General features: G+C 44.2%; 1 protein-coding gene and 1 long non-coding RNA gene across 2 annotated transcripts in view; one reads left to right on the top strand and one right to left on the bottom strand.

The window, feature by feature from the left end:
- Window positions 1–11,192, bottom strand: part of LOC137320904 (2'-5'-oligoadenylate synthase 1A-like) — a 45,150-nt gene extending 33,958 nt beyond the window's left edge. Inside the window, exons 1-3 of the mRNA XM_067982886.1 lie at window positions 11,053–11,192; window positions 8,943–9,146; window positions 2,376–2,568 (exon numbers count right to left, since the gene is read on the bottom strand). Of these exons, the coding sequence (XP_067838987.1) occupies window positions 2,376–2,568; window positions 8,943–9,101 (352 nt within the window). The 5' untranslated portion in view covers window positions 9,102–9,146; window positions 11,053–11,192. The remainder of the gene's footprint in view (window positions 1–2,375; window positions 2,569–8,942; window positions 9,147–11,052) is intronic.
- LOC137320905 (uncharacterized) overlaps window positions 11,110–13,838 on the top strand; it is a 31,943-nt gene continuing 29,214 nt past the window's right edge. Inside the window, exon 1 of the long non-coding RNA XR_010962672.1 lies at window positions 11,110–11,236. This is a non-coding gene — a long non-coding RNA (uncharacterized lncRNA). The remainder of the gene's footprint in view (window positions 11,237–13,838) is intronic.

The following is a 13,838-nucleotide window of genomic DNA, read 5'->3' as shown; positions in this document are numbered from 1 at the left end:
AGGTGTGGTCAGGCTGCCCAGTCGATGCCACTTTTAACAGGTCCCATCTCTCTTCCTATTTCCTTGGACTCTGGTTTGGACAGATGTGTGAAGGTGACAATTCTAAACTGAGAGCCTAAGTCAGCGCCAATAAGTACTTGGACTTCACATGTCAAAACAGGCCAGCACAGGCCAACCTGAATCCAAGTAAGAGATCTCACAAAGGGCAGCGGGCATCTTGTTTGGGGCACTTCGGCCCAGAATTTGCTGTCAAAATAACGGTGAGGCTAATTGCGCTTGCCGTTATTTATGTCCACGTGCTACTGCAACTTCTGGCGAGGGCTGATGCGCAGTTAAACGCGGAAATCCCAAAGTTGCTGTCCGAGCTGCGACGCTCTGCTGTTAGCTCTGCAAAAACGGCATCTTGCTGTCTGCCTCACCGTTGAAATGCATCGAGCGGCATGAAGTTCCTGTTTCTGCACAGTAGATACGAACTAAACTCGCCACAGAAAGTTAAGTCATTTCAAGTCTAAGTATCCTTTTAATGACACGATAAGTGTTAATTACTGACGTCAACCTCTCTAGCACTGAAAATTAACTATTACAAGTGTGGAGTCACATTCCTTCAGGTTTTAATCGTTGTTGGAGATTTTTTTTTAAATTAACATTTTTAAAAAACTTTTCCTTTCTCATTCTTCTATTGCTCCAATCTTTCTTTCCCTCTCTTTATTTCTCTTTCTCTACTGATTTGACCATGAATTTACCCACTCTAATTTACACTTCCTTCTCAGTACGTGCGCTGTTAATTTCACAATCCGTCAATCTGATTGGTTAAGGAGATACACTGTTGCTTGCCCTGATCGCTCAGATCCTAGATGCCCTGTAGAGGGCGCCGCACCATTTCCATCTCCTATAACCGGCAACTTGTGGTGCAAATATCATCAGGATTAAATGGACAAGGGCAAGTCTAACTAATGGCAGATGCCATTCGTTGCCCTGCTACAGCAAATTCTGGGTCAATGTGTTGTAGCATCCCGTGGCTTAATAGTCCTCAGTGCAAAAACCTTCTAGTGAGAATCCTCAGTTTCCGTCCCCTTGTTCCCCATTTGCCCACCAGTGGAAACAATTTTTCACTATGTGCCCAGAGTAAAGTCCCTAGGTTTCATTCACCGCTTTACTCCCTGCGCTGCTCCCACTCACGTTGTTGCTGTTGCTGCGCCCAGCTCCACAGGAAATGCTGGGCCCCACACCCACCCCCAACCCTACCCTCTCTCTCTACTTCCCCTGCCCGAGCCCCAATCCCCCCGATCCCCATTCCCCAATCTCCCTCTCTCCATAGTCCACTATTTTCTAAGTTAAAGGTGTTATATAAATATAAATGTTGATGATGAACTATGCATTTCATGCAAACATTACCTTAACACATCAGTGGACAGTTTTGGTTTCCTTACTCCTACTTATGTTTTTATGGCAGCTGAATTTCTGATGTTGTATATGTCCCTAATACAGGGTGAAAAAAGCCAGTTGCATAGAAGTTGAGTGTCATTGTAACTTTGGCTAACATTGGCAATGCAGTGCCTCTGGCAGAGGTAGGCTCCAGCTCTGGGCTAAATTGGTGGCATAGCTCCTCTATTGCCTCACAAGAGAAACCTAGTCTTCTTGTGCACTACTGATTGGAGAAGTTTACAGTGAGTAACTGTAAACATAGAAGTGTGGGTGCCAGACACCTCCAATCGGGCTTGATCAGCCTGGCTTCCCTGCATTGTCCTTCCTCATCCTCCTGTCATTCTCACCAACACACAGGTAAAGGGGAATTCCTAAAGGAAACAACATTGTGTTCTGTGCTGACGGTGGAAAAGACAGCAAAAAAAAGGAGCAATTCTGAATGTATCAACAAGCTTGAGATGGAAACAGCTCAAAAAAATAAAATATAGAAGCTTTCAACAGTAAAGTATAAAATTTTAAGAATGTGGCGTGCATATCCACATCCACCTGTCGGAATGCCTTTTTTATACTGGTGTTGAATTCGAGAGGTGAGCCACAGGTGACAAGGGAGGGAAATTCAAAGTGGGACATGTATGTAAAATTGAAATACAATTTATATGCGTTGAACTGGATTTTGACAGGAGCTGGATGGTCACCAACATCGCATTCAGAGGAAAATTGTCACGGGGCTTTCTCCGAACAGGGAGTCAGCACTATAATGTCTTCCAGCTGCCCTGAATCCACCCAAAAACTGATGGTAATCACAAGGAAAATCTAGGTCTAAGAGTTAGAACTCTACCTTGAAGACAATAAAGTTTGGAGTTAGTTTACCCACAACAAAGGACCCCTTCCTGCTAAGCTAGTACACAACAAATATCTTTGAATAATGGGATTTTTTGAATGTAGTTTACCTCTTTGGCTGGCTGTAAAATGATGCTCCTGCCTCTCATGTTGCTCCCTGCTGTGGATGGTTCCAAACACTCTGCCGCACATCCGGCAAGACACACTCTTTTCTGATGCCACAAACTTGTCCTCTCGTTGCAAGGGTTCATCCCAGTATGGATGCTCATGCGACAGATTACGTTTATCTTTGTAATGTACAGTCTACAGGTGAAGCATAATATATTGACTACATATACTTCTAAATTATTACTTTCAACTACCAATGTACAAAACAAAAAAAATTGTTAGCAATAAATTTACTGGTTGTGATATTGTACAATAATGATCATTTTTAAGTGCGCTGCTTACAAGAAACCTACAAATTTTTTGCACAATTTTATTAAAATCATTACATTTTCACAAAGGTTTTGCATGATTACCTTAGCAAAATGCTGGCATTTTCTATATTTTCATAAAACATGGACTTTTTGAGTCCTGTGACAATCAGATGTGTATTAGAAAAACAGATGGACAGTTTCTTTTAAAATAAGACAATCTATTGAAAATGTTTACTATCATAAAAGAACAGTTGATCATGGAAGAGCAATATACTCTCAATACCTCACTTGACTTGTATCACATACTTTACCACACATCCCAATTGAAATCTTAAAGCCTATTCTGCACCAACTGAAAGCTTATCCTTGCTGACCACCTCTCCTTATTTAAAAATGGAACTCTGCATGAAAAAGTCAGACAATCAGCTAATCCTATTCACAGTCAGCATGTTACTTTGACAATAATTGCATTATCTTTTAGAATGTTATAATTTGTAGCAGTTTTAATCCACAACTGATAATTGGAATTTATACAAACACTAAGTAGTGAATATATATTTTGTAAGCATCTCAGCCAATATTGCAATATTAATTGTTTTCATTAACATTTCAGTTCTTTTCTAAAATCCTGACGTGCATATACTACACGTACACATATCCATAAGATGGTAATCAGGAAAATTGTTTCAGCATTTGTTACAACTAAGTGCTTCTAATTTTTTGATTACATATTTCCTAGGTTTGGAGAGAGCACAAGTCTGATTTTCACTGGAGGATGCCCCCCGAATATGGGTTAGAACCCAGTTCTGCTAGGGTTCAACTCTGTTTAGACCAAATCTTCAAATTCCAGTCGGGATGTGGGGGCGGGGGAGAAAGGGGGCAGATGTTCCGCTGGGCCACCATACGACAAGGGGGCGCATTGGGAGGAGAGATCTTGGGCTTTGCCAAGAGATTCCTCCCTTTACTCCCTTGAAAGGTCTTGACACAACTCACGTCAATTGAGACCTTGCACTCGTCGCTTTGAGGCCCCAAACCTTTACTAGAATTATATCCTTTGTGACTGTGACTGTGGTAAACTATCCCTCCTCATCCTTCTTGACCTGTCTGCAGCCTTTGACACAGTTGACCACACCATCCTCCTCCACGCTTCTCCTCCGTTGTCCAGCTGGGTGGGACTGCCCTTGCCTGGTTCCATTCCTATCTATCCAGTCGTAGCCAGAGAATCACCTACAATGGCTTCTCTTCCCGCTACCACACAGTTACCTGTGGAGTCTCCCAAAGGATCGCTCCTTGGCACCCTCCTATTTCTCATCTATATGCTGCCCCTCGGCGACATCATTCAAAAACACACCAGGTTCCAAGTGTATACTGACACCCAGCTCTACCTCACCACCACCTCTCTCGACCCCTCCACTGTCTCTGATTTGTCATGCTGCTTGTCCGACATCCGGTATTGGATGAGCAGAAATTTCCTCCAATTAAATATTGGGAAGACCGAAGCCATTGTCTCCGATCCCTAGCCACCAACTCCGGCCCTCTTCCTGGCCACTGTCTGAGGCTGAACCAGACTGTTCGCGACCTTGACATCCTATTCGACCCTGAGCTGAGTTTCCGACCCCATATCCTCTCCATCACCAAGACCGCCTGCTTCCACCTCCATAACATTGCACGTCTCTGCCCCTGCCTCAGCTCATCTGCTGCTGAAACTCTCATCCATGCCTTTGTTACCTCTAGACTCGACTATACCAATGCTGTCGTGGCTGGCCTCCCCCTTGCACCCTCCATAAACTTGAGATCAACCAAAACTCTGCTGCCCATATCCTAACTCGCATTAAGTCCCGTTCACCTATCACCCCCTATGCTCGCTGACTTACATTGACTCCTGGTCTGGCAATGGCTCGATTTTAAAATTCTCATCCTTGTTTTCAAATCACCTCCATGGCCTCGCCCCTCCCTATCTCTATTACCTCCTCCAGGCCTCCAAGATCTCTGCGCTCCTCCAATTCTGGCCTCTTGTGCATCCCCGATTTTCTTTGCACCACCATTGGCGGCCGTCCATTTATCTGTCTAGACCCTAAGCTCTGGAATTCCCTTCCTAAACCTCTCCGCATCTCTACCTCTCTCTCCTCCTTTAAGAAGGTGCTGAAAACATACCTCTTTGGCCAAGCTTTTGGTCACCTGTACTAATACCTCTTTATGTGGTTCGGTATCAAATTTTGTTTGATAATCGCTCCTGTGCTCATTAAAGGTGCTATATAAATGTAAGTTCTTGTTGTTGTTGTAGAATCAGGTAATAAATTCTGCATGGGGATTAATTATCTTCTCTAGCAACAGAATGGTTCCCAGTGGAGCTGAAGACTTGCTGGGGATTTTTCTTCTTTGGCTCATTTGGGCCTTAGGATGTTGCGTGTAGAGCAGCTAGGCAACACTCAACCTTAGGAGGGCGGACTGGGATAGATTGGGTCGGGGTGGGAGTCAGTGATTTGCTATTGCAGGGGCCAGCAGCCTGTCCCAGATATACAAATGACCTAGTTCCAGTCTGGGACTAGGGCAGGCGGGGGTTCTGCTCTGTTGTACTTACGCAAGCAGAGCAGGTTCACAGAAATTTTCTGGGCAATAAATTCTTGGAGTTAGAAAGTATCAAACCAAAAAAGAACAGCTGTTTCTAGTTTTAGCAGTATTTTCCATAGCATTATCTAAATTGGACCGATAGCGGTTATGTTACTGGGCTAGTAATCCAGAGGCCAGGACTAAAATCCAGAGTCATGAGTTCAAATCCCGCCACGGCAGCTGGCGAATTTAAATTCAATTAATTAATTAAATTCAATTAATTAAATAAAAAAATCTGGAATTAAAATACTAGTATCAGTAATGATGGCCATGAAACTACCGGATTGTCGTAAAAACCCTGGTTCACTAATGTCCTTTAGGGAAGGAAGCCTGCCACCCTTACCCGGTCTGGCCTATATGTGACTCCAGACCCACAGCAATGTGGTTGATTCTTAATTGCCCTCTGAAATGGCCTAGCAAGCCACTCAGTTGTAAAATCTCGCTACGAAAAGTCATAAGAATAAAACCGGACGGACCACCCGGCATCACACCACTAGGCACCGGACACGACAACGGCAAAACACCAAGCCCAGTCGACCCTGCAAGGTCCTCCTTACTAACATCTGGGGACTTGTGCCAAAATTGGGAGAGCTGTCCCACAGACTAGTCAAGCAACAGCCTGACATAGCCGTACTCACAGAATCATATCTTTCAGCCAAAGTCCCAGACTCTTCCATCACCATCCCTGGGTATGTCCTGTCCCACCGGCAGGACAGACCCACCAGAGGTGGCGGTACAGTGATATACAGTCAGGAGGGAGTGGCCCTGGGAGTCCTCAACATTTACTCTGGACCCCATGAAATCTCATGGCATCAGGTCAAACATGGGCAAGGAAACCTCCTGCTGATTACCACCTACCGTCCTCCCTCAGCTGATGAATCAGTCCTCCTCCATGTTGAACACCACTTGGAGGAAGCACTGAGGGTAGCAAGGGCACAAAATGTACTCTGGGTGGGGGACTTCAATGTCCATCACCAAGAGTGGCTCGGTAGTACCACCACTGACCGAGCTGGCCGAGTCCTGAAGGACATAGCTGCTAGACTGGGCCTGCGGCAGGTGGTGAGCGAACCAACACGAGGGAAAAACTTACTTGACCTCGTCCTCACCAATCTACCTGTCGCAAATGCATCTGTCCATGACAGTATTGGTAGGAGTGACCACCGCACAGTCCTCGTGGAGATGAAATCCCGTCTTCGCACTGAGGACACCATCCAACGTGTTGTGTGGCACTACCACCGTGCTAAATGGGATAGATTCAGAACAGATCTAGCAGCTCAAAACTGGGCATCCATGAGGCACTGTGGGCCATCAGCAGCAGCAGAATTGTATTCCAGCACAATCTGTAACCTCATGGCCCGGCATATTCCTCACTCTACCATTACCAACAAGCCAGGGGATCAACCCTGGTTCAATGAGGAGTGTAGAAGAGCATGCCAGGAGCAGCACCAGGCGTACCTAAAAATGAGGTGCCAACCTGGTGAAGCTACAACTCAGGACTACATGCATGCTAAACAGCGGAAGCAACATGCTATAGACAGAGCTAAGCGATTCCACAACCAACAGATCAGATCAAAGCTCTGCAGTCCTGCCACATCCAGTCGTGAATGGTGGTGGACAATTAAACAACTAACGGGAGGAGGAGGCTCTGCAAACATCCCCATTCTCAATGATGGCGGAGTCCAGCACGTGAGTGCAAAAGACAAGGCTGAAGCGTTTGCAACCATCTTCAGCCAGAAGTGCCGAGTGGATAATCCATCTCAGCCTCCTCCCGATATCCCCACCATCACGGAAGCCAGTCTTCGGCCAATTCGATTCACTCCACGTGATATCAAGAAACGGCTGAGTGCACTGGATACAGCAAAGGCTATGGGCCCTGACAACATCCCAGCTGTAGTGCTGAAGACTTGTGCTCCAGAACTAGCTGCGCCTCTAGCCAAGCTGTTCCAGTACAGCTACAACACTGGCATCCACCCGACAATGTGGAAAATTGCCCAGGTATGTCCTGTCCACAAAAAGCAGGACAAATCCAATCCGGCCAATTACCGCCCCATCAGTCTACTCTCAATCATCAGCAAAGTGATGGAAGGTGTCGTCGACAGTGCTATCAAGCGGCACTTACTCACCAATAACCTGCTCACCGATGCTCAGTTTGGGTTCCGCCAGGACCACTCGGCTCCAGACCTCATTACAGCCTTGGTCCAAACATGGACAAAAGAGCTGAATTCCAGAGGTGAGGTGAGAGTGACTGCCCTTGACATCAAGGCAGCATTTGACCGAGTGTGGCACCAAGGAGCCCTGGTAAAATTGAAGTCAATGGGAATCAGGGGGAAAACTCTCCAGTGGCTGGAGTCATACCTAGCACAAAGGAAGATGGTAGTGGTTGTTGGAGGCCAATCATCTCAGCCCCAGGACATTGCTGCAGGAGTTCCTCAGGGCAGTGTCCTAGGCCCAACCATCTTCAGCTGCTTCACCAATGACCTTCCCTTCATCATAAGGTCAGAAATGGGGATGTTCGCTAATGATTGCACAGTGTTCAGTTCCATTCGCAAACCCTCAGATAATGAAGCAGTCCGAGCCTGCATGCAGCAAGACCTGGACAACATCCAGGCTTGGGCTCATAAGTGGCAAGTAACATTCGCACCAGATAAGTGCCAGGCAATGACCATCTCCAACAAGAGAGAGTCTAACCACCTCCCCTTGACATTCAATGGCATTACCATCGCCGAATCCCCCACCATCAACATCCTGGGGGTCACCATTGACCAGAAACTTAACTGGACCAGCCATATAAATACTGTGGCTACGAGAGCAGGTCAGGGGCTGGGTATTCTGTGGCGAGTGACTCACCTCCTGACTCCCCAAAGCCTTTCCACCATCTACAAGGCACAAGTCAGGAGTGTGATGGAATACTCTCCACTTGCCTGGATGAGTGCAGCTCCAACAACACTCAAGAAGCTCGACACCATCCAAGATAAAGCAGCCCGCTTGATTGGCACCCCATCCACCACCCTAAACATTCACTCCCTTCACCACCGGCGCACTGTGGCTGCAGTGTGCACCATCCACAGGATGCACTGCAGCAACTCGCCAAGGCTTCTTCGACAGCACCTCCCAAACCCGCGACCTCTACCACCTAGAAGGACAAGGGCAGCAGGCGCATGGGAACAACACCACCTGCACGTTCCCCTCCAAGTCACACACCATCCCGACTTGGAAATATATCGCCGTTCCTTCATTGTCGCTGAGTCAAAATCCTGGAACTCCCTTCCTAACAGCACTATGGGAGAACCGTCACCACACGGACTGCAGCGGTTCAAGAAGGCGGCTCACCACCACCTTCTCGAGGGCAATTAGGGATGGGCAATAAATGCCGGCCTTGCCAGCGACGCCCACATCCCGTGAACGAATAAAAAAAATAAAAAAAATTTAATGTTGAAACAGTGGTATCACAATTCCAAAAAAAACTTACAGCACAGGACATACTAGGTCTCACAACCTTGAAATGCGACATGCTTTCTCACTCAACTGTCTATATTAATCTAATGCAGGAAATTAATTTTTCTCTTTTATAATTTCTAACCTTCCTCGCTTGTGGAGCTCCACCGTATACTAGATGTTAAATCATAGAGAATGCTTTCCGATACACACCTCTTCATGTTCCTTCAGCTTCTCTCGCAGTACTTCAATCCCACACTTGTCACAGTACACTCTTCCAATATGTTTAGCTTGAAAGTGATGCTTTAGGGCTGTTTGACTGGCAAAGTCATTGCCACATCGCACACAGTTGTAGGATTTAATAGCCTGCATTATCCTATGACACGTCCATCAGTTTCCGAAGCCCATCGAGAAATTCTGCAAATATTCAACAAACATCAGGTAAAATGATTACATGAAATGCAAGTGAAATTGTAATTTGATTGAAAATGGCAGAAAAGACTAACTGGGGTTGCTATTTGGATACAGGAAAATCTAGGTGACCTTTTTTTATATGTCTTCGGTTCAAAAAAAAACACGTCTGAAGAAAATTTTAGCATCATCTTTGTAATTTATCAGGGTTGAATTTCCGTGGGGGTTCTCCCGATAATTTGCTGTAACTTCAGCAGAAGATCCACAGAATTCCCGGAGAAATGACAAAAAACACAGTTCATGCCATTTCTCCGGGATATCTGCAGATCTTCCGTCGAAGTTACGGCAGACAATTGGGAGAACCTCTACAGAAATTCTTCCTCACTTAAGCAAGAGAAAATATAAAATAAGAACACAATAGGTATAGGACAAGGAAAGACCACGTATAATTTGCTCTGTCATGGATTCTATTCCATCTGTTTAATCACCCAAGGATAAAATTCTGCTAAATAAATGCTTGACCAGACTATTCACGCAAAATGTCATAAACCACACAAACTCCATTTTTCAACTCTGACCAATTGCTATCTATAGCTTTTTCTAAGGTTCTAGCAGAGCAGGAACCATTAGGTCCCATGGAGCATTTGATAATCCCTAGGAGATATTTGTCTAGTTTTGAAGGAGTTAATCAACACTACATAAATTGCTTCTGCTGCGAGTCTATTCCACATATTTTCTACTCTATGGGGGAAATTTTAACCTCTAGTCTTACCTCAGATTTGTTAATTCTGCATTCGTGACCTCAATATCTGTGCTCACAAGTCCAAGTTAAATGACCTGCTTACAGTTACATTATTTATGCCTTTTAGCATATTAAACATACTGGCCCCAAAACTCTTGGGGCTGGAGAGGATGAAAAGTCTGATTTCTGCCTGGCAGTGGGGGGGGGGGGGGGGGAAGAGGACTAGGAATTTGGGGTAGAATCTAATTACACTGGGATTCCACCCCATTTCATGTGGCCCTTTAAATTCCAGTGGGATAATCATCCACCCTCGCCCCCCCTCCCCCATCCCCATCCATCCCATCTCCAACAAGAGGGCATGTCCAAGGGAGTTTTCAGGCTACTCTGGGAATTCCACCTTTTATGATCTCTGTAGGCCTCAGTGGCGGTCATGCCATCAGAGAACTGACTTGAGTCCTTTTGAGCTTGTAATAAGGCTTCAGGCCTTTAAGGAAGGTAATCAAGCCTGGATGCTTATTTGCTCCATTGGGATCAAAAGAGGTGAAGAACAGGAAACCTTTTTGGGATGTTGCTTCATCATTCTGGTAGCAATTTGGGCCAGGCTCTGCTAATGCACCTTCCCTAGTCATGAAAATGGCCTTTTTCCCAAGACCTGGGAGAGGGTATCTGGCTTGGGGCTAGGGCAGGTCGGGGCTCCGTGTGGCCATACTTGTGGCAGTGGAGTAGAGCCACAAGAATTTGGGGATTCTTGTTCATTTTTCCACTTTTTACCTTCACCAATACAAGCAAGTTTAGATCTCTGATTATGTCTTCAGAACTAAAAACCCCATGTCCTCCAATTATCCTGGTTCCTCCTCTCTGAATTTTATCAATGCCAGTTTGAGGAAAGAATACCTACATTTGCAATATTCCAAATATGGTCTTACTGACAATCTAGAAATATATATATTTAGAATATTTTAACATTTATCAAATGCCCTTGAAGTGCCTTACTGTATACAGTTTCACATTATCATGAACATTTCTAGTCAACCAAAACCGTTTTCCTTACTAATCTAATACAAAATGTTTTATAAGATCATACAAATGGCACTACAAAATTTAACTTAATAAGAACCTACGCCAAAATAATTTTCGGAATTTATCCATATTCCTCATAAGAATACCCACCTGTATTGTTTGACAGCAGTGCGCTACTAGTTCTGTAGTAATTGGGGTGGTAGCGGAGAGACGGACACCTTGACCTGTGCGTGTTCTTTGTTAACAGCAATAACCAACACCTCAGCGCTCAGGAAGTTGCAATCTGGGCAGTAGACGCATGCGCCTTTATAAAAGGCAATAAAGCAACCGAAAGGTAAGCAAAACAGAGACCGTGTAACTTTAAATGCAGAATCTTTATTATCAACAGTAATAAGAAATGCCGACACTTTGTCGGGGTCAAGTGAAACGAGATACAACATAAATAGAACCCGGCAGCCGAGCTCGAGCTGAGCGTCCTGTTACCAGGGAGACGAATCGATAGCAACTCACTCCTGAGCACCTTTCACACTGGCAAAATATCTCTCCAATATGCATTAGCCGGTGTTAGTGTGTTTGGCCGACGAATGATTGGTTACTGCTCAGTATTTCCAAGCATTGTATTTACACAGCAGGGTGAATTTTATACTCCCTCCCGCCTCGCGCCGCACCCCAGTTTCTCTCCATTGATTTATGTGCGAGACCCCGCTGGCAGTGCAAGGTCTTCACAAAAACTTACCCGCAGCAGCTGGGGTGAAACAGTCCAACTACAGATCCCAGACAGCGGTGTAAACACTGCCCTCTGCAGCTCAGACTCAAGGCTCGGAGACCTGCCCCGGTAAAGAGCATTAAGCATCCGACATTAAATATTAGAATGCTTCAAACCGATTGAGAAAGAAGGAAGATAGATTGGGCTCGGCTGTAAATCGGCTCTTCGACGAAATCAGAAGCAATTTAGTCTCCGTTTGGGGACTTGAAATGTACTATTAGAAAAAAAGTCTAGTTCCATTTTTGCTTAATGAATAAAACTGTTACACAGGAACAGGAATAGACCATTCAGCGTCTTGAGCCTGTTCCACCATTCAATTAGATCATGCCTGATTCATATCAACTCCATTTGCCCATCTTTGCTCCATAGCCCTTGATGCCCTGTCCCACTGAAAAAAAATCTATCAAGTATAGTCCTGAAAATTTCAATTGACCTAGTATCCACAGCCTTTTGGGTCGCTCCAGATTTTCACTACCCTTTGTCTGAAAAAGTGCTTCCTGATTTCACCCCTTAAATGGCCTAACTAATTTTATTAGGCCTGGTTGTTCACAAGTTTCTCTATCTACCCTATCGAATCCCTTTATAAATTTTTTAAACACCTCCATTGGATCGCCTCAACATTCTAAACGCAAAAAGAATACAAGCCAAATTTATGCAACCTGTCCTCAATTTAACCCTTTACTCCCCGGTGCATGCTGGTGAATCTGCACTGTAATGTAATATTGCAGATGGGGTCTGACCTGGGCTCTCATTCAATCCCCTTGAGATAAAGGCCAACATTGTATTAGCCTTTTTGATTACTTTTTGTACCTATGCCCTAGCTTTTAGTGCATGATGTGTGTACACGGATACCTACATCACTTTGCTCCTCCACACCACCTAGTCTCTCACCATTAAGAAAATGTTCCGATTTATCTTTCTCTGATCCAAAGTAGATGACCTCACACTTCCCCACATTGAACTCCATCTGTCAGTTTTGCCCACTCACTTAGTTGAAATGGCAGGTAGTATGTTTAAACAGTTATTTCCATTTAGTACAACCTCAACAGAAGTGCTTCATTGATTTATAACTTTGCAACTTGGATTCATCTAATTTTCCCATTGATAAAAGACTCAACATTAGAAGCATCATACAACTTCTTTAAAGGGAACTCACATAAATCATAATTTTCTAAAGTTTATTCACACAATCCTTGTTCATGTATTCTGAACTAACTTTGCAGAGCAGCCAGAATGTAATGTCTTTTCACTTCCATCATTTACTTTCTTCCCTCCAATACATCACTGTAGCAATGTTATGTTCTGTAGCTGTGTGAGGTTGTAAGTTGCCAATGTTGTTAATGAAATTGGCAGATTGCATTAAAGATCAAGATTCTCTACCATCTCTGCTATTGTATAAAATATAAAAGGAATGTTTGTGTTCCTTACCATGAATTAGGAACATCAGAACAATGGAATGCAGTGACCTAGAAAAGACCATTATGGTCCATCTGAGAGGTACCAAAATTCAAAAATATCTCATACCTCTCAAATCACTTATTGTGCCAATAAAAATCCAGCTCCCTTATGAATTGGCTGAAATTATCCACCTCAATTATCTCCAGGCAATTTGTTCCAACCACATAGCAACCGCACATGGAATTGTTAAATCTAAATAGTCTGGTCATTTTCCATCCTCAGCGTTCCGAGCTTATGTCCCTTGGTTACATCATGGCTACGTCAAACAATTTAGCTGGGTTCAATTTATCTGGATAGATGATTTTTATTTATGATTAGTTGTTCTAAACTACCTCAAAATCAATAAGTTTCTTGAGATGCTAAGGTCAAACATTCATAAATTTATTCAGTATAATAGGTATACATTTAAAAAATTGTACTTACAGCCACACCCGATAGTTGGGGACACTAACTCATTACAGTTCTGAGCTCAATATTCAGGTTGATTAAACCCTTCAAATCCAAATCCTCAATAGTCTGCTACTTTTTATACATTTCTGAGCTACAAGTTCTTTACCAAAATTCCCAGATAGGGCAAGCTACACAGGTCTCGTGTCATGTTCACATGGCTTTTTACCTTTGAACTGCACAGTAGTGACTAATGGGTAATTTTACAATACTTTTGTTGATTGACATGGGTGAAGCAGTGAACATCTTGCTAGTGTCTAGCATT

The sequence above is a fragment of the Heptranchias perlo genome, chromosome 4 (genome assembly GCF_035084215.1).
Source record: "Heptranchias perlo isolate sHepPer1 chromosome 4, sHepPer1.hap1, whole genome shotgun sequence".
Taxonomy (NCBI): Eukaryota; Metazoa; Chordata; class Chondrichthyes; order Hexanchiformes; family Hexanchidae; genus Heptranchias; species Heptranchias perlo.
The sequence above is the reverse complement of the archived record's forward strand: the minus strand, read 5'-3'. Positions and strand labels throughout refer to the sequence as shown.